We start from the raw sequence: 22,674 nt of genomic DNA on the forward strand, positions 1-22,674 counted from the left end.
GTTTTAAAACTACTTTACCTTTCTCCTAATCCTACCTCACAACAAAAAATAAATACCTTAGTAATTAACCAACACTAAAACCCACCACACTCACCAACACATTAATTTAAAAATCTCAAAATTAAAGAAATCTGAAATTGACAAACCAAAACCACTACAGTAGTGTTCATCCAGCCACACTTCATGTATAAATAGAATTGCCAAAACACAAATATTTCAAGTTGGAACTAAAGTGTTTCTGTATTTTATATTCTTTTGTGTGTCAGAGAAGATTTGGGCTTAAAAGATGAAAATCTGCCTCTGTTGAAAACAAAGAGAAATTTTACTTTTATGGAACCCTCATTTTACCTCAGATGTCTGTGACTCCTTATTGGTTTTGCCCCCTGAATGTGAATGCAATTTTCAGCACCAGCTGGGCTTTGTTGGAAATGGTATTGGGGACCCACAAGAAAAGTTCCTCATTTTAGTGGCTGAGACCATGGTGAGGTTTTTAGCATTTCCTTCTCTCAGGTGGGATCTGATGCCCTGAGGTGGCCTTGTCTCCTCAGGGATTTCATGCCCTGAGGAAGCAAAGGCTGATGGAATGTGCTTGATCCTCTCCTGTCTAATGGGGAGGAACAGCACCCAGCAGAGCTGGAATCACCTTCTCCATTCCTGATTTCTGCTGCCAACAGATCACTGGGCTCTCTCAGGGTCCAGAAGTCACTTTTCCTTTTGGATGGATGGCCTGAAGGCACCCAGGGGCTGCAGGTTAGGACTGCTTCAGAAATCCCTTTGGCTTGGAAGGATCCTTCTACCTGAGAGCTGAATTGAGAAACAGACAGATGTAGTGAGGCCAGGGAGCTCACTCAGAACTGTTAGGAGGATCCCAGAGAAAAAGATCCCTAGAAAAGACTGCAGTTGTTTTTATAACAAAGTTTCTAGCAGAAGTTTCTGGACTCCAGGGGAGCCATGGAACAGTTTAGCAGTGTCAGAAACAGCAAATCCACTCTTGGCCAGGAGTTATGGTTAGGGTTAGCAGCTTACCCTCAAACTCTTGCTGTGGCACTAGGAGTAGCTCCTGTTGTGACATTCTCTAGTTAAACTGGGCTAACCACAGACAACTCCTTTCCTCCACGTGGGTGTCTTCTGAAAGCTGGGTCTCAAAGGCTTGGTTACACTGCAGCAGGTAAAATGCTCATAGAGTCTCTAGCATTCCTGTAGAAAGATAAATATATGCCTTGTAAAAGTGTACCTTAAGTCAGCACTGACAGCCGTACATCAGAAAGTGATTTCCTGTCTGACTGAAGTAAAACTTCTTTAGAAAACAGGCGACCTTATATGGATGAGAATTCTTTACCAGAAATTACAGTTGTTTTCCACTCAAATTTCCGTGCATAACACAGACACCTTTCCTCCTTTCAGTCCAAGATGAAATCTTGATGAACACCTTTGTTTCAAAGTCCCTGTCCCCCTGCAGAGAGGCCTGGAGCTTTCCTTTCCCTGTCCCCAGGGCACTGTGAGCTGCCCTCCCCAGCACCAGAGCCACACGTTCCCCTGCCCAGGTGAGGAGTGAAAGGGCCCCTGGACAGAGCACAGGCTGCTGAGGCAGTGGGCTCAGGCTGTTGTGAGTTCCTGCCCCAACAGCCCATGGGAATGCAAGGGGTGAAAAATGCCCCGAGTGCTGTGCACCAGCAGTGACCCTCAATCAACCTTCCCAATGCTCTCCCTCGAGCTCCCCAGGCTCTGGGGAACACAGGACAGCAAAACGGGCTCAGTTTGGCCCTGGGAGGGTGAGAGGCAAGCAGCAGAATCCAGCCTGGTCTCTCTCTGACCTTTCCTTTAGCACAGGCCTGTGTGTCCCCAGCCCAAAGGCACAGAGGGGGCTCTTTAAACGGTGCCACAATGTCCCCGTGCCCACCGTGTCACTGTCCCACGAGGAGAGAGCCCGGGGGCATCGGGGCCAGGAGAGCTGTGCCAGAGAGCTGTGCCCGAGTGTGCCCGGCCCTGTGTGCCCGTGTGTGCTGTGCCCAGGTGTGAGGGCACACGTCCTGCTCTGCCATGGGCACTGTGTGTGTGTGCTGTGCCCAGGTGTGAGGGCACACGTCCTGCTCTGCCATGGGCACTGTGTGTGTGTGCTGTGCCCAGGTGTGAGGGCACACGTCCTGCTCTGCCATGGGCACTGTGTGTGTGTGCTGCGCCCAGGTTCAGGGTCTCTCAGGCACAGACAGAGCAGAGCAGCAGTTCTTTCCTGGTGTGTCCCCCAAGAGCACACAAGCCCAGCGCGGCGCTGCCCGAGCCGGCCCAGCCCCAGCCCCGCCTCTCCCGGCGCTTTCCCCTCGCTGCAGTTCCGGGCGCGGCCGGCAGGGGCGCTGTGGGCAGCGGCAGCCGGGTGTGAGCAGGGCAGGGAGAGGCGAGCTCAGGATCCCGGGCACCCGAGCAGGGGGGACAGGGCCCTGCGGCACTGAGGGGTGACACTGAGGGGCCCGTGCAGGGGCTGCTCTCACCAGCACAGGCTCAGCCCACAGCCCCACAGCAGGAGAAGCAGCTCTGGGCTGGCTTGTGGCGGTGGCAGCGAATTCCCTTCCCCAAGCAGCAGCTCCGACCATCGTCCTCTGAACGTGACAGAGACAAAGAGCCAGCAGCTAACAGACAGACAGACAGACAGACCGTTCTTTACACTCAGGTGCCTGTTGCAGAAATTTGGATTCCTTCGTAGAACGTGTCAGCTGTTCTTCCTCTTCCAAAGAAAGTCCACAAGTGTCAAATACAGGTTAGTTTACACGGAATTCCAAGAGTCCAGGGCAGTTAGAATTTCACATCTGAGCTGGTTGTGTCATGAGGGCAATACAATCACTACAGGCAGCATCGGTGCCAGGATGGATTGCAGAGACTTTTCCTTTGCAGCCCCAGCCCAGCGCTGGCACTGGGGATGGAGAGGCACTGAGGTGACCCTGAGAGGAAGTGCAAGGCACAGGGCGCAGCTGAGGAAGGACAGCGCTGTGCTGGGCTCAGAGGTGAAGCTGGCACTGCCCAGCGTGGAGAAGGTCCTTTGTGCAGCCCCTGTTACAGGGGAGCTTGGGCCTTGCTGCAGAGATACGGCCGCTCATTGGAGCAGTTCCCACTCCTGAATCTCCTGTCAGCCAGGTACACACACTCGGAATTGCCAAAGACAGGAACCCTGCAGGGAGGAGCAGAGGCAGCGCTGGCTGCCAGGGGAAGCCCTTGTGCCCCTGTGCCCCCAGGCCCTGCCCGGCTCCCCGGCACTCACCGGGAGCTGTAGCTGCTGCCGTCCCCCCAGTGCAGGCGCTCGCCCCGTCTGCGCAGCCCGAGCCAGTAATCGACGTTCCCACAGAGGCGGCAGAGCAAATCCTGCCCAGGAGAGAGGAGTGGGAGCTGCCCCGGCCCCTCGGGGGGACACGTGCCCGGGGCTGCCCCCGCACGCCGGGGCTCCTTCCCTGCAAGGCCCCGGCCCAGGGCTGCAGCCCCGGCCCTACGAGCACCGAGCCCGGCCCAGGAGCGCCCCCAGGCTGCCCTCAGCCACCCCACACCGCCCGCAGCCCCTCACTCACCATGGCCTCCTCATCCTTGGCAATGGCCAGGGAGGCATTGAGCTCGGAGCACCGTTCCTGACCCTGCTCCCACGTGCTGTAATCCCGTGAGAAGCCGTAGCAGACTCCATTGTAGCCAACCCAGCCATGGGGACAGCCCAGAACGGACAATTGAGTCGCAGGTGTTACTGGAACCTGGCGTGCTGCAAGGGAAGAGGAGAAGGTCTGAGGATTCCCCGGGGCAGGGAGCAGGGAGCCCGCTCTGCCCCGAGGGGCTGGGCCCAGGCTGCTGCCCCTCCCTTACCTGCCAGCACAGCCAAGGCCGCCCCCAAAGCCAGCACCAGGAGCAGCAGAATCAGCACCGCCGTGCCCACGGGATGGCACCTGAACCGTTCACCTGGAGCAGGAAAGAGCTGCTGGCTGCCAGAAGCAGAGCCGGCCCTGCAATCTGCTCAGCCCATGGCCAGGGAGCAGAGCAGGGAGCCCTGAGGCAGTGTGGGCCTCCCTCAGCTGGCAGCCAGAGAGCCAAGAGCCTGGCCACAGGCAGGGACACAGCTGTGGCCACAGGCAGGGACACAGCTGTGGGCACAGGCTGCAGCAGGAGAACTGCACAGCCTTGGGGGCAGCTGGGGCTCTTGCTTCCAGCCACGGATGGGGCCCAGCAGAGCACGAGGCCTCTTCCAGACATCGGGAAACAGCCACACACCTGCCAGCCCTGGCCTTGGGAGGGGACACGGGCCCCTGCCTAGAGGGCACAGGGGTGGCCCTGCACTCACCCAGGAATCTTCTGAGGTTCCTTTTGTGTTCATTGCCCATTGCTGCTGTGCCCTGGGGAGCCAGGGGCTCCCTCACACTCCCATCCCTGGTGCAGAATCCATTCTTCACATCTGCACTCGCTGCACACTCACAAGTGGCATCCCCCTGCTTATGCCAAGAGGCTTCTTGGGCCCCAGGCAAGTGTGGAACCGCGGCTGCTGGTCCCCCCTGGAGACGCTGGGGCTCGTTTGACGCACCAGGAATGGAGCAGAGTTCACTCTCCTCCACCTCACAGCTAGAATCGCTGTTTGCAGTAGAAACACTCGTTTGCTTCATCAACATCATGAGTGCTGGCAGATCCTTTGGGAGCTCGGCCTCGGGAACAGCTTTGCAGCCCCGCTGATGGCACCCTGAAAGGGACACGATGAGAGGTCGCTGCTGGTGCCGGCCGTGCGGGGGCTCAGGAGGGCGGTGGCAGCTGTGGCTGCGCTGTCGCCGCTGCCCAGAGGTGCGGCAGCAGGTGCGGAGACAAGCGCAGCCTCCGGCAGCTCTGCGGCGGCCGCAGCCGCGGCCCCTGTGGCTCTGCAGCCGCTGCAGCCCAGCTCCGTGCCGGGCCGGGCGCTGAGAGCGCCTGCGAGCTGCCGGCTGCTGCTGGCCCGGGGCAGCTGCGGCTCGGAGTCCGCCTGCCGAGGGGCGAGAAGCAGCAGCCCCGGGCTGCTCACCATTGTGCCCCGCATGATTCCCTGCCCCGGCGCCTCGGAGCCCGGGCACAGCGAGGGCCGGCACGGCCGTTGCGGCTCCCTGCCTGGGCACACGGAGCGGCTCCCGGCACAGAGGTGTTATAATTATATATTATATTGGTGGTTTTTTGCAAATATCAATATGAATGCTACATGTACCATGTTAAAATAGCCTGGGTTTTTTACTGCTTTTAACAAAAACTTTAAAATTTTAGTAGTGGTAGCTGATATATTTATGAGTGAGTTGTCTGTTTCGTCGGGATAAGATCCAGTGAACATGTAATGAGGACGCTGCTATTGATATGCGAACTATCAGCATTTGCCTTCTCAAGTATACCAAAGCAGAAACTGAAGGTGAAATAGACCAACGGCACAACCAAGAAATATCAGTTCCCTATAAAAACTGAAAGTAGGGGCCATGTAAAATAGTTCCTGGATTATGTGAAGAAGTTAATCAGAAAATATGAAGATGTGTAAGATCTTTGAATTTGCAAGACGTTGATTTAACAGAAAAGGTGTTTAAGGGGTATCTCCAAAGACAAAAGTGTTCACTTAGCTGAATGCCAAGCACCCGGCCGCTCTCAACCCTTTATTTCTGTCTCCTACCGTCTTTTCATAACATTTTGTATATTTTAGCAGGAAATTTAACCTCGTTTATCAGACAAGGCAGCGCCGAGAAGACTCGACCCCGGAGCGGGCAGGATGCGCCGCTTTGTGCCCGCACTCGGCCCCTGCAGCGCTTTGGGCTCTGAGGCACTGCGTTCAAGTTCATGCCGTGCCAGCCCCGAGCAGGGCACGGACACCTCCCGCCACAGCAGCGGCCCCGAGCCCGGTGCCGCACGGGCGGGAACGATCCCCGGGCACGGAGCAGCCGCCTCCGTCCTAGCGAGAACAGCCGGGATGAGCCATCGCTGCCCTGGCAGCGGCTCCATGCCGGCCATCCGGGCAAGGAGGAGAGCGCGGGCAGCCGCTCCCTCGGCTGCGATCCCAGCGCAGGGGGCACACGGGGGAAGCCGGCACCAGGAACTCGTCAGAACCCCCCGGCCCTCACCGCGGCCCCCTCCGCCCGCAGCGAGCCCCGAGCTGGGGCAGCACCGACCGCGGTCCCACCTGGGCTGGAGCCACCTCCGAGCTCCGCCGCCGCCTCCCCAGGCTCCAAACATCGTAGCCACCGCAAGACGAAACGAACTTTCTGGTGCAGCAGCACTGCCTCGTATTTATAATGTTTCAGTTCATTCGGGGTGGGGTTTCGGCTTTTGGCCAATCAGCGCACGGAAAGCAGCCAAGTGAGGCACGTAGCCGTTGCCGCGGGCCTGCCCTGTAGGTGTAGAGGCCGCCCCGAGTTCTGTGGTTTTTTTTCGGCATCCTGTGTTTGGGGCAGGGAGTTCGCGGAACTGAGTTGGTTTGTCGGCTGAAGAGTGCACAGCGGGTGTTGTTCGCATTCAGCATATCCTGGGAGAGAGCCCTGTCGAGATCCTGAGCGTGTTGCCAGAGCTCACGAGTCACAGCTGGTCTGTGAGCCTGCCAGGGCACAGACTGTGTTAGAATTGTTGTCAATGGAGATGGGCTGGGGGGCATGTGCTGGTTGGAGTCTTCCTGGGCCCTGGTGGTGTTGAAATTGTAGCGTTCTTGATATTTGGTGATATCAGAAGGAACATCTATAAATCCTTTACATTGGACGTCTTGAGGGCAGACTTTGGCCTATTCAGGAGACTTATTCAGAAAGTTCCTTGGGAAGCAGCCCTTGAAAACAAAGGAGTTCAGGAAAGGTGGTCATGCTTCAAAGCAGAGATCTTGAGGGCACAGGAACAGACTGTCCCTGTGTGCCCAAAGAGGAGTCAACAAGGCAAACATCCAGCCTGGATGGGGAATGAGGGTTTGAAGGAATTTAGGAATAAAAGGAGGATGTATCATCTTTGGAAGGAGGGTCAGGTTTCTCAGGAAGTATTTAAGGGGACTGCTAGGGTATGTAGGGAAAAAATCAGGGAGGCCAAAGCTCAGTTTGAACTTAATTTGGCAACTTTTGTAAAGGATAATAAAAACTGGTTTTACAAATATATTAATGGTAAAAGGAAGGGTAAGACCAGCTTTTGTTCTCTTTTGGATGCAGGAGGGAACTCAGTAACTGCAGATGAGGAGAAGGCAGAGGTGCTCAATGCCTTCTTTGCCTCAGCCTTTAGTGGGAACACAGCTTGTCCTCAGGACAAGTGTCCTCCTGGGCTGGTGGATGGTGCCAGGGAGCAGAATGGGCCCCCTGTTATCCAGGAGGAGGCAGTCAGAGAACTGCTGAGCTGCTTGGATGTTCATAAATCTGTGGGCCCAGAGGGGAACCACCCCAGGGGGATGAGGGAGCTGGCAGATGAGCTTGGGAAGCTGCTCTCCATCATTTACCACCAGCCCTGGCTCACTGGGGAGGTTCCAGATGGCTGGAAGCTGGCCAGTGTGACACCCATCCACAACAAGGGTGGGAAGGAGGATCCTGGCAATTCCAGGCCAGTTAGCCTGGCCTCAGTGCCCAGTAAGGTCATGGAGCAGTTCATATTGATTCCAGCAGGCAGCACTTCCAGGATGGCCAGGGTGTCAGAGCAGCCAGCAGGGGTTTAGGAGGGCTGGGGCGTGTGTGACCAAGCTGGTCTCCTTGCATGAGCAGGTGACCCTGCTGGTGGGTGCAGGAAAGGCTGTGGATGTGTCTGTCTGGGCTCCAGCAAGGCCTTTGGCAGTGTCTGCCACAGCTCCCTCCTGGAAAAGCTGCAGCCCAGGGCTGGGACAGGAGCACTCTGTGCTGGGCTCAGCCCTGGCTGGATGGGCCAGAGAGTGGTGCTGAGGGTGCTGCATCCAGCTGGGGCCAGGCACCAGGGCTGTCCCTCAGGGCTCTGTGCTGGGGCCAGCTCTGTTCAGTGTTTGCACTGACCCCATGGATGAGGGTGAAGCCCCAAACTGCCCTTCCAATCAGCATTTTGCTACTGCACATGAACATAATTTTGTTTTCAGTGGTACTTATAGGGCATTATTGATCAAAATGCTTAGGCAGAGCCACAGACTGAAAATCAACCCTGAACACTCCTGTCTGTCCCCTGCCCTGGTTAGCTACTCACGCGACCCCTAACGCTGGAGCCATATCCCATATCACCGGCAGGTGGTCTCACGTTAGGTACAAGGGGGTTCGCCCCCATCCACATTCAGGAATTGCTGATGATGCTGTATGCCAGGTTATTCATTAATCCGAAAGCAATCCTGGTAGATTCTTCTGTTTGAAGTTTGGTAAGTAGGGCAAACAGTAAAGAGAGATGGGGATAGGGGAATTGACGAGCTAAGCGTGATCAGAGCCAACAATGTCAAACTGACCCTAAGAGCCTTGCCAAGCCATGGGGACCAAGCCAAGTACACCGGGAATTGACCATATTAGGATGGGAGTTCAAAGGTTTAAAGAGGAAGACTCATCAAGAGACCCTGCCAGTGATGAAGGCAACCGGAAAATACCACCAAGAATAATCCTCAAAAGGGATGTCTCCGCCCATGCTCCGCCTACACCACGCCTCTTATGAATATGCATGCAAAGACATGATTATGTATGTGATATGATGTAACCCTGCACCCAAAACTGTATAAAAAGCCTGCTTCTGTCATGAGATATTCAGAAATCCCTTTTGTGATTTCTCCGACGCGTCGTAATAAAATACCTCCTGTCTATGCTGACTTACTTGAGTCTCTTAGGCAGTTATTCTCGCCTTTTGGGGCAAAATTCGGCATCAAGGGCATTGAGGCTTTCATTAGTGAATCTGCAGAGGACTCTGAGCTGGAAGCTGTGTCCCTCTGTGGGAAGGTAGGAGTGCTCTGCAGAGACCTGGAACTGTTGGATGGATGAGCAGAGTCCAGGAAGATGAAGTTTAATAAATCCAAGTGCCGAGTGCTGCATTTTGGCCACAATAGCCCCTGCAATGCTCTGGACTCTGGATGGTGTGGCTGGGCAGTGGCCAGGCAGAAAGGGACCTGGGGGTGCTGGTGACAGCTGGCTGAACGTGAGCCAGCAGTGTGTCCTGGTGGCCAGGAAGGCCAAGGGCTCCTGGCCTGGATCAGGAATGGTGTGGCCAGCAGGAGCAGGGAGGTCATTGTGCCCCTGTGCCTGGCCCTGGTGAGGCCACACCTGCAGTGCTGTGTCCAGCTCTGGCCCCTCAGCTTGGGAAGGACGTTGAGACGCTGGAGCGCGTCCAGAGGGGGCAACGAGGCTGGAGAGGGGCTGGGAACACAAAGCCTGTGAGGAACCAGAGGGAGCTGGGGGTGTTCAGCCTGGAGAAAAGGAGACTCAGGGGTGACCTCATCACTCTCTTCAGCTTCATGAAGCAGCTGCCGTGGGGCCGGACAATGGTGCAGGGAATGTTTGCAGGGATTCTTGGGCTGGGCTGGGCCAGGCCAGGTGCCCGGTGCCAGCAAAAGCGCTCTGAGCCTCTGCTCCTGCCCCTGGGCAGGCAACAGAACACAGCAGGAAAGGCTCGGGGGTTGGGAAAAGGCCAGGCAGAGATCTCTCACCGGTCACTGGAATAAGGGACACGACTGGGGGGAATCCTTTGAATTTATTATGACACAAATCATGGCAAGAGAACGAGCGGTGAAGCAGCAGGGCTCAGCCTCGGAACCAGGACTGTGCCCTCGGCCCCCGGCAGCCGCCCCAGGGGGATAAAGGATCCCCGGGCCGAGCAGCGGCTCTGCCCCAGCACGGGGATGTGTCCGGAGCCCCCGCTCCGGGCCGGGCTCGCAGGGCCGAGCGCGGAGCAGGCGCTGAGCTGCTCCTGGAGCTTCCAGCGCTGCTGGATCCGGCGGGCGCGGCACAGGCAGGGCCGGGGGCATCGCTCGGTGCCTGGCGGCGTTTGCCGTCCCCAGGGAGAGACTGAGCCCGGCCCGCAGCGCCGGCTCATCCTCACCCTTCTATTGCAATTGCTCCATGGATTAAACCAAGGGGAAACTCCCTCTTGTCGCCAGTTCAAAGCCTGGAATCAAGGGGAGAACGGAGGTTCCCTCTCGATTTAGATCCCTAAATGATTGTGAAAAATACGGTTTCTTTTCTTAGTAAAATTTAAAAGTTTAATAAGGGACAATAAGAGACAAATATAGTGAAGGAAAAATTACGGTCAGGTTCGCCTTGGCACTCAGCCAGGTGCACACGCTCCTTTTGGAAACACTTTTAAAATACTGTTTCTTTGCATCATCTGTTCTAGATTTAGACTTTAAAAAACTAATTTACATGTTTTTTTAAGTGTTTAGCTTTGGTCTTCTTTTGGTCTTCCTTTTTTGAGCATGTGTATTTGTTGGTTGTGCTTTTAGTCTATTCTTATCTTTATTTTTTAGTTATTGGGCTTTTTACAGAATATGAGTGCTGATAGTTGGAATATTAGTAGCAGGTCTTCATCATGTGTTCTTTGGACATTATCCCAACCAAGCAGGCATTTTAACACAAGCATATTTGTATCAGCTACTTTTAAGTTTTAGTTAACAACAGAAATTAAAATTATATTTCTATAGCAAAGTTATTTTAACACTACACATATAGAATCCATTTTAATATTTGCAAAAAGCTAATACTGTAATATGTATCTATAACATGATGCATAAGGAGGGTCTCCCCTCAATTTAATCCTGAATAAAAAGTGAATCAAGGGGGATTTTCCTCAATTTAGCCTCCTAAAATGAGGGGAAATGCAGTTTCCCTTTTCAATTTCCCTCAACAAAGACCATTCTGGGGGCTTTTGCACATCTCCTTTGTTTGTGAAGGTCCCTTCAAATGGAGGGTCCCCCTCTATGGAACTCTTACCGTGGCACATCAAGAGGTTCCTCTCAAGGGAAGCCCTTTCAGACCAGGGACAGCCGTGTTTGCTCTCAGTTGAACCTGGAGATGATGAAAATGGGGCTCTTTCCCTCAATTCAAACAGCACCATAAAGGGTTTCTCCTTCCATTTCAACATGAAAATCATGGAAAACAGTGATTGCCTGCCAAGAGAGGCACCCAAAATGATGAAAAAGGTGTGTTTTCCTTCAATTGAGACCCTTCAGATCGCAAGTGAATGGGGATCCTCCCCAGTTCAAACACAATTACAGAAAAGCTTTCTTCCCTCCATTTCCATCCCATTTTTGGGGCACTGGGGAGGGACTGGGGGCACTTCCCCCTCCTCACTGCTCACCCCTGGGGCTGCTGCCCCTCGCACAGTGCTGAGCAGTTCCCTCCCAGTTCCCTGCCAGTTTCCCTCTTCCTGGCAAGCCCCGGCAGGGATGGGGAGAGCACTGGGCAGGAGCTGGGAGCGCTGTTCCTTCCCAGGGCTCCTGATATCCCTGCCAGTGCTCCTTCCTGCTCACTCCCGCTGCTCCCACTCTCCCTCCCAGCTCCCTCCTGGCATTCCCTGTGCTCCCAGTTCCCTCCCAGTGTTCCCAGGATCTCTCCCAGTGCTCCCAGCGGCAAAGCCCTGAGGGCACAGCGTGCTCTGCTCTTGAAGAGGCGAGACTGGAGCTGTCAGGAGTGAAAACCCGGCTGGGAAAGCCTTCCCTGGCCCGGGGTCCGAGCCCCGGCCCCGCCGGCGGAAGAGGGGGCTCCCGGCTCAGGGCGGCCGCGCACCGGGCACGACGAGATTGCCAATCGCGTGTTTTTCTCTCGTTCCTCTCTTTGCCGGCAGCCAGAGCTCGGGTTTTTGCAGCGTTGGCAGAGCAGCCTCGCTCCTTTAGCTGGGCAGAGCTGCCCTCGCTGGCGGCCGGGCAGGGCTGGAAGATGCCGGGCGGGCCGGGGATGGCAGCGGGGGCTGAGCCGGGAGAGCGGCGGGGGCTGCGGGGCAGCGCCGGGGGCAGCGCGGCTCCGCTCGGGCTTGCGGGGCCTCTGGGCAGGGCTGGAGGGAGGGAGGGCTCGGAGACACGGCTGGCGACGCGCAGGGGCTGCGCACAAGAGTGGGGAAGTGGAAAACTTTGCAATTTGCTTAAATAAGTAATTATTACCTCATTTGTACTGAGGGAATACATTTGTGGTAGTATGGTTTTGGTTTATGGTAAAAGTATTGTACAATACTTTTTGTGTTTTTATTTGTGTTTAACTGGGTCTCAGAGGGAGGGTGAACACAGAAGTATTATTTATAGTTGGAAATTGCTTTTGAACTTAAGATAGTAAACTTTGTAGGTTTTGTTCTGAAATATCATAGGAATTAGATTAGAGCGTTAAGGCATTTATCAATGTCTTTGGGTTGCTTGGATATTGTGTGCTGGAATATGTTTTTTAAAAACTTGCTTGATGTTATGTAATAGGAAATAATATTGGTTTCTGTTTGAGTTGACCTTCTGTTAGTAAGGTCAGTGGAAGTTTTGAGTGGTTTTTGTAAACTAATTCTTTCAGATCTTGTTTCTTTGTAGTAGCAATGAACAAACAATATTTTGAGGGTTTTAACTGCTTGAAAGACAGCTGAGTTATTGTTTTCTTTAGAATGGATGTACTGTTTTGTTGTTTTTTTAGTTTCTATAGAGACGGGGTAACTCAAAAGTCTATTAAAAGATTTTATTATATTATCAGTCTCAAAAAAGAATGAAACATAAGAACCATAAGCCTCAACGTTATCCTGATAAAAGTTATTTCCTAATTGCAATACCTTATAAATGTTTTTCAAGCTATTTTCTTTTACCACACAATACTGCTATTACTTCTAACACAAATCACTTAGATTTGTACCTCACATACTCCTATTTACAATGCATCTATCAGAGCCCTAAATCTCTAAAATATCTACTCTTTCTGTAAAGCATCTTTTATATATATATATATCTACACTCTGATATACATTTTATATTTTAAAACTTATTTCTAATTCAATCTCTCAACAATAAAATCCCTATTCCATAGCTTTTCTAAGTCAACACACCTGATCTCAATATTTGCATACAGATATACAAGACTGTGTGATCAATTTTTACAGATTCTGTACAAATCCGTTCCTCGCAGCTCCGGAGCAGCCAAAGCTCGGAGCAGCGCCCGAGGGGCAGCGGGGGCGCGGCAGCGGCAGCCGGGTGTGAGCAGGGCAGGGAGAGGCGAGCTCAGGATCCCGGGCACCCGAGCAGGGGGGACAGGGCCCTGCGGCACTGAGGGGTGACACTGAGGGGCCCGTGCAGGGGCTGCTCTCACCAGCACAGGCTCAGCCCACAGCCCCACAGCAGGAGAAGCAGCTCTGGGCTGGGTTGTGGCGGTGGCAGCGAATTCCCTTCCCTATGCAGCAGCTCCGACCATCGACTTCTGAACGCGACACAGACCAAGAGCCAGCAGGTGACAGACAGACAGACAGACCCTTCTTCACAGTCAGGCGCCTGACGCCAAAAGTGGGATTCCGGCTCAGCACGTGTCAGCAGTTCTTCCACCTCTTCCAAGGGCAGTCCAATAGCGCCACGTTCCGGCCACTTTGTGAGGATTTCCAGGAGCCGAGGGAGAGCTGGATTTCCCATTGGAGCGTGTTGTATCATGAGGGCACTGCACTTAGTCCGGGCAGCATCGGTGGCAGGATGGATTGCAGAGACTTTTCCTTTGCAGCCCCAGCCCAGCGCTGGCACTGGGGATGGAGAGGCACTGAGGTGACCCTGAGAGGAAGTGCAAGGCACAGGGCGCAGCTGAGGAAGGACAGCGCTGTGCTGGGCTCAGAGGTGAAGCTGGCACTGCCCAGCGTGGAGAAGGTCCTTTGTGCAGCCCCTGTTACAGGGGAGCTTGGGCCTTGCTGCAGACATACGGCCGCTCATGGGAGCAGTTGTCACTCTTGAATCTCCTCTCAGCCAGGTACACACACTCGGAATTGCCATCGACAGGAACCCTGCAGGGAGGAGCAGAGGCAGCGCTGGCTGCCAGGGGAAGCCCTTGTGCCCCTGTGCCCCCAGGCCCTGCCCGGCTCCCCGGCACTCACCGGGAGCTGTAGCTGCTGCCGTCCCCCCACTGCAGGCGCTCGCCCCGTCTGCGCAGCCCGAGCCAGTAATCGACGTTCCCACAGAGGCGGAAGAGCAAATCCTGTCCGGGAGAGAGGAGTGGGAGCTGCCCCGGCCCCTCGGGGGGACACGTGCCCGGGGCTGCCCCCGCACGCCGGGGCTCCTTCCCTGCAAGGCCCCGGCCCAGGGCTGCAGCCCCGGCCCTACGAGCACCGAGCCCGGCCCAGGAGCGCCCCCAGGCTGCCCTCAGCCACCCCACACCGCCCGCAGCCCCTCACTCACCATGGCCTCCTCATCCTTGGCAATGGCCAGGGAGGCATTGAGCTCGGAGCACCGTTCCTGACCCTGATCCCATGTGCTGTAATCCAGTGAGAAGTTGTAGCAGACCCCATTGTAGCCCACCCAGCCATGGGGACAGCCCAGCAGCAGAGTCGCAGGTGTGACTGGAACCTGTGGTGCTGCAGGGGGAAGAGGAGAAGCTCTGAGGATTCCCCTGTGCAGGGAGCAGGGAGCCCGCTCTGCCCCGAGGGGCTGGGCCCAGGCTGCTGCCCCTCCCTTACCTGACTGCACAGCCAAGGCCGCCCCCAAAGCCAGCACCAGCACCAGGAGCAGCAGAATCAGCACCGCCGTGCCCACGGGATGGCACCTGAACCGTTCACCTGGAGCAGGAAAGAGCTGCTGGCTGCCAGAAGCAGAGCCGGCCCTGCAATCTGCTCAGCCCATGGCCAGGGAGCAGAGCAGGGAGCCCTGAGGCAGTGTGGGCCTCCCTCAGCTGGCAGCCAGAGAGCCAAGAGCCTGGCCACAGGCAGGGACACAGCTGTGGGCACAGGCTGCAGCAGGAGAACTGCACAGCCTTGGGGGCAGCTGGGGCTCTTGCTTCCAGCCACAGATGGGGCCCAGCAGAGCACGAGGCCTCTTCCAGACATCGGGAAACAGCCACACACCTGCCAGCCCTGGCCTTGGGAGGGGACACAGGCCCCTGCCTAGAGGCCACAAGGGTGGCCCTGTACTCACCCAGGAGTCTTCTGAGGTTCCTTTTGTGTTCATTGCCCGTTGCTGCTGTGCCCTGGGGAGCCAGGGGCTCCCTCACGCTCCCGTCACTGGTGCAGAATCCATTCTCCACATCTGCACTCACTGCACGCTCACAAGTGGCATCCCCCTGCTTATGCCAAGAGGCTTCTTGGGCCCCAGGCAAGTGTGGAAGGGCGGCTGCTGGTCCCTCCTGGAGATGCTGGGGCTCATTCTCAACTCTACTCATGGAGCAGAGTTCACTCTTCTCCTGCTCACAGCCGGCATCTCTGTGGCTGGAAGAAACAGCACCTTGCTGCTGATACATCAGGAGTGCTGGCAGATCCTTTGGGAGCTCGGCCTCGGGAACAGCTTCACAGCCGCGCTGATGGCACCCTGAAAGGGACACGATGAGAGGTCGCTGCTGGTGCCGGCCGTGCGGGGGCAGCTGTGGCTGTGCTGTCCCCGTTGCCCAGAGGCGCGGTAGCAGGGCGCTTTGTGCCCGCACTCGGCGCCTGCAGTGCTCTGGGGTCTGAGGCACGTTCAGGTTCATGCCGTGCCAGCCCCGAGCCGGGCACGGACACCTCCCGCCCGAGCAGCGGCCCCAGCCCGGTGCCGCACGGGCGGGAAGGGTCCCGCCCCAGAGCAGCCGCCTCCGTCCCAGCGAGAGCAGCCGGGATGAGCCATCGCTGCCGCGGCTCCGGCTCCATGCCGGCCATCCGGGCACGGAGGAGAGCGCGGGCAGCCGCACCCTCGGCGATCCCAGCGCAGGGGGCACACGGGGGAAGCCGGCACCAGGAACTCGCCAGAATCCCCCCGGCCCTCACCGCGGCCCCCTCCGCCCGCAGCGAGCCCCGAGCTGGGGCAGCACCGACCGCGGGTCCCACCTGGGCTGGAGCCGCCGCCTCGCTGAGCCCCGGTGCTGCCGCCGCTCCGAGGTCCGTCACGACTTCGCCACGCGCCACCGCCGCTCCGGTCCCGTTTCGGTCTCACCCACCGGCCCGGTACGGCCGGAGTCAGGTTCCGCTGTGGAGGAAGTAGTGGTGGTATATGTTGAAGGACGCCAAAAAAGGATGACTCAAGAGATGCATGGAAACAATTTAGCCGATTTAGGAGCTCGTTTTGCCCAATCAGCGTTGGAAAGCAGCGAGGGTCCTGCCTTCACCCGCGGTGCGGTGATGGCCGTGCCGAGCCGAGCCCCGGCCGGTGGCGATGGCCGGGCCGTGCAGCGCAGGGGGAGAGCGGGGGGCGCGGCCCCCAGAGGGTCAGACCGGCAGGAGCAGCTTCCCCGGGGGCTGAGGTTCTTCTGCAGGTCCTCCGGCGTGGGTCCCTTTTCCTTAGCGCGGGGTTTTCGCACAGGATTCCCAGCGGCCGTCCCCTCCCACCGCGCCTTTGCAGCTCAGGCAGATAAAAGTGTATTCCAGTTCTCGACGATATCCACCTGGTTTGGATTTGCACGGGAGGTATTTAAAAAAGCGATGCCAAAGTTTTAGCTACTAAAAGCTGTACAGCTTCTGAGACAGTAACGAAGACATTGAATCCCAAACAAGAGAGATAAAGAAATGCCTTAATCTTAAAACTAAAACCCTCTGATAATACTATAGAAAAAAGACTTTTTTCTGTAAGACTTAGAAGTATGGAGAGACATAGTTCAAATTAATATCAAACAAAAGACTCCACAGCAAAGCAACCAAATTTTAAAGTCACTATAATCGTAGGAAAAGCTGAAACAGAGAGAAGAGTAATAAAATTATGTGCCTCTAGAAAAAAAAAATCTCTGGTCAGAGCGGGTACAATGGGAGGCCGGGCCGGCCCCGCCCCCCCGGGCCGCTCCGCCCCCCCCCGGGCCGCTCCGCCCCCCCCCCGGGCCGCTCCGCCCCCCCCCCGGGCCGCTCTCTCCCCCCCCCCCCCCGGCCGCTCCCCCCCCCCCCCCCGGGCCGCTCCGCCCCCCCCCCCCCGGGCCGCTCCGCCCCCCCCCCGGGCCGCTCCGCCGCTCGGGCGGCTAGGCGCCCTTCAGCGTAGCCCCGCTCCCCGCACTGCCGTTGCCCACAGCCTCCTCCCCGCCGCCCCTGCCCCCCGACGGTCGCACTCCAAGCCTCTCCGGCCGCTGCCCGCGCTCCTGAGAGCAACACTGCCGGCCCGGCTCGGCTCGTGGCGGCCTCGCCCCTGGACAGGGAGCTGCCGGCTGCTGCTGGCCCGGGGCAGCTGCGGCTCGGAGTCCGCCTGCCGAGGGGCAAGAAGCAGCAGCCCCGGGCTGCTCACCATTGTGCCCCGCATGATTCCCTGCCCCGGCGCCTCGGAGCCCGGGCACACCGAGCGCCGGCACGGCCGCTGCGGCTCCCTGCCTGTAAACGAAGGAATCCGGCACACGGAACTCGCCAGAACCCCGAGCTGAGGCAAAACCGACCGCGAATCGCACCTGTGCTGAAGCCGCTTCCAAGCTCTATTATCGCCTTGCCCGGGCTCTGGGCGCTACCGCCGCTGCGCCTCCGGTCTAATGGGCGCGATCCCTGTCCCCTCGCTTCTACGCGGACAGCGTCAGTGTGGGCGGGATTTTGATCTGACCAATCAGCGGCGGGAGCGCAGCCAATCGAGGCTCGGAGGCGGGGCCGTTTTGCTCCCCCGCCCCGGCCCGGCCCCGCCCCGGCCGCTCTCCCCGGGGTTCCCGCTGCCTTCTCCGGGATCGGTTCCCTCACCCTTCCGGCGCCTCCCGTCGCTGCCGGCCCGGATTGCGGGATGTGAACCCGAGTCCCTTTGGCCCGGCTGAGCGCAGTGCAAACCCCCTGCGGTGGCGGCAGGCGCGGGGCTGCCCCGCCTCACCCCGAGCCCCGGGCGGGTCCCAGCTCGGCTCTCCCCGCTCGGCTTTTCCCTCGCTGCCGCCGGCGCTTTCCCCGCTCCCGGGGCTCGGCTTTGCCCGCCGGCTCCGCTTGGCCCCGGGCGAACTCACTCCCCCCCGTGGCTCCCCAACCCTGCGGCGGGGCGAACCCCCGGCATTTGCCGAAGGGCTCTGACTGCCCCTGGCTACTGAAGCCTCACGGAACGTGTCCTAGAATGCCGTAAACATGTGCTGAAATGCTTATTTGAAGTTAATCTTGTGTTTTTCGTGAGCTCTGATTTCTCTGAGAATTGTTACTGGAGAGATTCAAAGCTGTAAATGCAGTGCCTCATTATTATCATGTGCAGCATAACACAATCTAATTTCTTTAGCAGAAATGCTGATAACATTTACCACATGGTATTACACTAAATACAATCTCGAGAAGCTCCCGATCTCTTGGACACTTTGCCAAATTCTACTTTGTTGTTTCTTTCAGCAAAATTGTGCTTTAAAAGCTTTAAGTAAATTTCTGACTTCTTAAAATTTGCGGCTACCATGAGTTTTTCTCAATGTTAAATTACATAGGGTCAATGTATTTGTCACACTTCTCTAATCCCTCCAGTAAATCCATCAGGCCATTATTTCAGCCACGCTTGGTTCACATTTTCAGTGCCTTTTGGTATTAATAGCATCAGAATAAGTTACATTTTGTAGAACCCCGAACTTTTAAGGATATTGATTGTTAGTTCAGTTGTGTTTTATTTGAATATGATTTTAGTGTTGTTAAGATTAAGCAAAGTCAGATGGGAGTAATGTTACCTTTATTGCTCTATTGAGGTAATTTTTTTAAGAGTTATTTATGTCAAGGTGGATTTCTGTCAGGTTTGAGTGTTGCTGAGTTTGGACAAGGTCAAATTTCAGTCTCCTTCACTTTAAGCCATTTCATGTTCTATTCAAGTTTTGTTAAGATTGTCATGGTTTGAGCCTGGCACAGAGCCAGTGCCCCCATGAAAATGCCCTCACCCTGGTGTCTGCTGTGAGATGTGACCAGGAATAAGCAAAACAGGCTTTAGCTTAAACATAAAGAACACTTTATTACCTAAACTACAGGGAAATAGGGAAAAACTATAAGGAAAAGGAAAAAAAAATTGAAAACCTTACAAAAAAACCACTTTCCTCCTCCCCACTACCTGACTTTCTCAGTCCGATACATTCTCCCAAATCACCAACTGCCCAGCCTTGGAACCACACTTTAGTATACTCAAACTGCAGTTCATGAAGAGCAAAGGAGTCCTTCTTGTTCCATAGGCTCCCCCTGGAAACACACTGAAACCTCGTGCGCTTCCCTGTCACTTCGGCACCGCCCGGAAAAAGTCCTTTTGCCACTTGTGACATCTTCCTTCCATGCCCAGTGCTCTCACCACCGTGCATGGATCAGAGCTGCTTCTAGGGTTGTCTTTCAAGGATGCCTTGTCTCACTCCAAAAAGGCACAGTCTCTGCTTTGGGACATCTGTCCCCCCCATATTTTTCCAACCCCCTGGGGCCGGGGGGTCCTCACGATGAACCCTCCTGGTTCTGAGCCACTGCTTCCCCCTAAGTGCAGTCTCTGTGTCACAGGAACAGAGTCCATGGCCACAAGAAAAGTCCAGCCAAAAGGCCACTCCAAATCATCTCCCCCCATTCAATCATCTCCACGTTCTTCGGGCCAGGTCCTTGTCTCATCTCATCTCTTATCTCCCTTCTTATTCAGCTTCGAGGAGGATTAGCATTTTTGCAAGGCCCCAATCATGAAAGAAAGGGGTTAAAACTTTCAGTCTCTGTCCCGGAGCTGCGGCACTCCCACACACGCTGCCCACACGCTGCCGCTCCGGCCGGGCACTCTTCCCCCCCTTCTCCTCCTGGGCCGGCTGCTATCACATTCGGTGTCGCCGGCTCTCTCTCTCTCTCCCTCCTGGGGGGGGGGGGGGGAATGGCTGCCCGAGGGCTGACTCCCTGGGGTCTTCCACCCTTCCATCCTCGAAGGCCTCCTCACCTCCCATCTCTGTCCAGGCCCAGGGCCTACCACGTGGCTGCCCCTCCCCCGCCCAGCAGCAGCGGCTGGACGGGGGGGGGAGATCCGAACTCTTCGCCGCAACGTCCCAAGAGAGCCTGCCAGGGGCAGAGCCCTGCTTTTTAACCCCTGTGTATTCTCGGAGGTGTGTCCAAACCCCACTGGCTACACCAGGTGCCAGTCTCAAACTCAGAACATCCATTGGTTTGACCACAGCATCCCAGAATTCCCACTCCTTCCTGGTCAAACCACCACAAAGATCAATTTTTATTCAGTATTAAAGATGTTACCTTTAAGTTCTCTTAAGTGTACCTCTAATTCTATTGATGTGACATTGAATTACTCTGCAATTGATTTTAAGTCCCAAGTTAATTTTGCTTAAATATGTTTGTTTGCATTGCAAGATGTGGTTCTTTCCTTCTAGAGATAAGACAGATCCCACTGAACCAGCTGTGATGAAACACTGATAAACACCTGCCTTTGGATAGAAGAAGATACAGTTTGTGGGGCCCTTGATCCTCTCACAGATTGCACAGGTGTCAGTGCTGCACTGCCTGACAGGATCATTGATTGTGATCTCTTCTGCTTTATCTTCCACAGATAACACAGGAGAGTGGGTGGTTGTTCTACATTATGGCTGTTATCCATTGTAAGCTGTTCAGTGTTTCATTGTATGGATACAGGAATGCTGGAAGAATATTGTCTCCAATTCCTGAGACAGTCACTGCTGATAGATTGGTTCCATCATGTGAATTCACTCATTTTTATAACAGGCATTATTCATAAGACACCAGTACCTTATTTATAACTAGCTTTCCATGAACTTTGACATATCTCTGTGTGACTATCTACAAGACATGGTGTCACTTTGGGCTCTCTCTGTTTTGCTCTCCAGCTGCAGATGCATCTCTTTGAACAGGCTGTCTGCAGCCGTTCCCTGCACTGCCTGCTCAGCCTTGAGTCCCTTCTCTTGTTCCAGCAGGGTTGCTGTGCCCTGACCCAGGGCTGTCTCATGGTTTTCCTGTGTTTTCAGAGTTCCAGGATGAGATCTCTGGGCTCTGTCAAAAGCCTCATCTGAGCTGAGGTCCTGTGGTCTTTCCCGACCCTTTTGTGCCACATCCTCATGGGACAGGGCTGTGACCTGCTGAGGGCAAGGCTGCTCCTGCTCTGTGGGAATCAGACACAGCCCCAGGTATTCCCACAGAAGGGGATTTTCTCCCAATTTAGCCTCCATAAACGAGGGGAAATGCAGTTTCCCTCTACAAAGACCATTCTGGGGGCTTTTGCACATCTTTTTCATCTGTGAAGGTCCCTTCAAATGGAGGCTCCCCCTCGATGGAATTCTTACAGTGGCACATCAAGAGGTTCCTCTCAAGGGAAGCCCTTTCAGACCAGGGACAGCCGTGTTTGCTCTCAGTTTGAACCTGGAGATGATGAAAATGGGGCTCTTTCCCTCAATTCAAACAGCACCATAAAGGGTTTCTCCTTCCATTTAAACATGAAAATCAAGGAAAATGGTGATTGCCTGCCTAGTGAGACACCCAAAATGATGAAAAAGGTGTGTTTTCCTTCAATTGAGACCCTTCAAATCACAGGTGAATGGGGATCCCCTCAGTTCAAACACAATTACAGAAAAGCTTTCCCCCCTCCATTTCAATCCCATTTTTGGGGGCACTGGGGAGGGACTGGGGGCACTTCCCCCTCCTCACTGCTCACCCCTGGGGCTGCTGCCCCTCGCACAGTGCTGAGCAGTTCCCTCCCAGTTCCCTGCCAGTTTCCCTCTTCCTGGCAAGCCCCGGCAGGGATGGGGAGAGCACTGGGCAGGAGCTGGGAGCGCTGTTCCTTCCCAGGGCTCCTGATATCCCTGCCAGTGCTCCTTCCTGCTCACTCCCGCTGCTCCCACTCTCCCTCCCAGTTCCCTCCTGGCATTCCCTGTGCTCCCAGTTCCCTCCCAGTGTTCCCAGGATCTCTCGCAGTGCTGCCAGCGGCAAAGCCCTGGGGGCACAGCGTGCTCTGCTCTTGAAGAGGCGAGACTGGAGCTGTCAGGAGAGCAAACCCGGCTGGAAGGAGCCCGGGGCGGTGGCGCCCGGCAGGGCTGGCCCGGGAGCGCCCGGGGGCTGCGGAGATTTCCCTGCAGGGCCGGCCTGGAGCCCACGGGCACAGGGGGAGCGCGCAGGGAGCTCGGTGCTGCTCGGGCTGCTGTGACAGGGGTGCAAGTGTTTAATTTGCTTCTGTTTTACGAGAAGAAGGCAAAGCTTCTTCTTTCTTTCTTCCCCCCACCCCCTTTTTGTTTCTCCTCTTCTCTCCTCTCCTCTCCTCTCCTCTCCTCTCCTCTCGCTTGACGTTTAGTTAATCAGCACACGGCAGCTGCAGGGTACAGATTCTGTGGTTGGGGCAATAACACACTGAAAGAAGCAAGTCTGCAAGTCTGCAAAGAGAACAGCAACAGTTACAAAAATATCAAACACTCTCTTTGTGTGTGCCCTGGTTTTCCCCTCCATTTTACCACTTCCTGCCTGCATGTCTCTTTCTCTGTGGTTGCAGGTGTTGTGTTGGAGCAATGTGAGAGCTGCCCCTCAGCATTCAGAGGCAGCTATTCCGTGGCTGTTCAGCTGTACAGCGCTGTTACTCCCATGGGAGCCCACGCTGCCCTTTCCCTGCCCCTGCAGCAGCCCCAGCACTCGGGGCACTGCGGGAAGGGCAGGCTGGGCACGGAGAGGCGCGGCTGGCACCGCCTGCCCTCCCGGCAAGGTGCACGAAAGCATCTTCACCGAGGGACAGCGAGCACGGCTGTCAGCACTGACAGACCTTGGCAGGGCCAGGGCTGCCTGTGCAGCACCGAGGGC

The 22,674-nt window shown here is 55.8% G+C and overlaps 3 protein-coding genes across 3 annotated transcripts in view; all 3 read right to left on the reverse strand.

The window, feature by feature from the left end:
* The window catches only part of LOC135449760 (C-type lectin domain family 2 member D-like), an 87,422-nt gene that overhangs the window by 12,003 nt on the left and 52,745 nt on the right, over positions 1 to 22,674 (reverse strand). The gene's annotated exons all lie outside the window — the stretch shown is intronic.
* On the reverse strand, positions 1,336 to 9,939 carry LOC135449985 (uncharacterized). Its single transcript, XM_064717526.1, has 7 exons — positions 9,661 to 9,939; positions 5,830 to 6,005; positions 4,544 to 5,091; positions 3,835 to 3,927; positions 3,552 to 3,733; positions 3,251 to 3,351; positions 1,336 to 3,160 (listed from the first exon to the last, which is right to left on the reverse strand). The coding sequence occupies exons 1-7, from the start codon at positions 9,937 to 9,939 to the stop codon at positions 3,046 to 3,048; spliced, it is 1,494 nt and encodes a 497-aa protein (XP_064573596.1). The 3' UTR covers positions 1,336 to 3,045.
* Positions 13,516 to 15,567, reverse strand: LOC135449551 (uncharacterized). Its single transcript, XM_064716682.1, has 4 exons — positions 14,966 to 15,567; positions 14,512 to 14,610; positions 14,234 to 14,409; positions 13,516 to 14,033 (listed from the first exon to the last, which is right to left on the reverse strand). Exons 1-4 carry the CDS (start codon positions 15,510 to 15,512, stop codon positions 13,929 to 13,931), a joined length of 927 nt encoding a protein of 308 aa, XP_064572752.1. The 5' UTR covers positions 15,513 to 15,567; the 3' UTR covers positions 13,516 to 13,928.

This window comes from Zonotrichia leucophrys, chromosome 6 (assembly GCF_028769735.1).
Source record: "Zonotrichia leucophrys gambelii isolate GWCS_2022_RI chromosome 6, RI_Zleu_2.0, whole genome shotgun sequence".
NCBI classification, from domain to species: Eukaryota; Metazoa; Chordata; class Aves; order Passeriformes; family Passerellidae; genus Zonotrichia; species Zonotrichia leucophrys.

What these genes read in the sequence shown, in the direction of transcription:
- LOC135449985 (XM_064717526.1), bottom strand. Translation starts at nt 9,939, where the DNA reads ATGAGCCGGCGCTGCGGGCCGGGCTCAGTCTCTCCCTGGGGACGGCAA. An exon ending in GGGCCGAGGGCACAGTCCTG is followed by an intron (nt 6,006 to 9,660) that starts GTTCCGAGGCTG and finishes CTGGGATCGCAG; the next exon opens with CCGAGGGAGCGGCTGCCCGC. An exon ending in GGCCTTGGCTGTGCTGGCAG is followed by an intron (nt 3,734 to 3,834) that starts GTAAGGGAGGGG and finishes CTTCCCTTGCAG; the next exon opens with CACGCCAGGTTCCAGTAACA.
- LOC135449551 (XM_064716682.1), bottom strand. Translation starts at nt 15,512, where the DNA reads ATGAACCTGAACGTGCCTCAGACCCCAGAGCACTGCAGGCGCCGAGTG. An exon ending in GAACCTCAGAAGACTCCTGG is followed by an intron (nt 14,611 to 14,965) that starts GTGAGTACAGGG and finishes TTCCTGCTCCAG; the next exon opens with GTGAACGGTTCAGGTGCCAT. An exon ending in CCAAGGATGAGGAGGCCATG is followed by an intron (nt 14,034 to 14,233) that starts GTGAGTGAGGGG and finishes TCTCCCGGACAG; the next exon opens with GATTTGCTCTTCCGCCTCTG.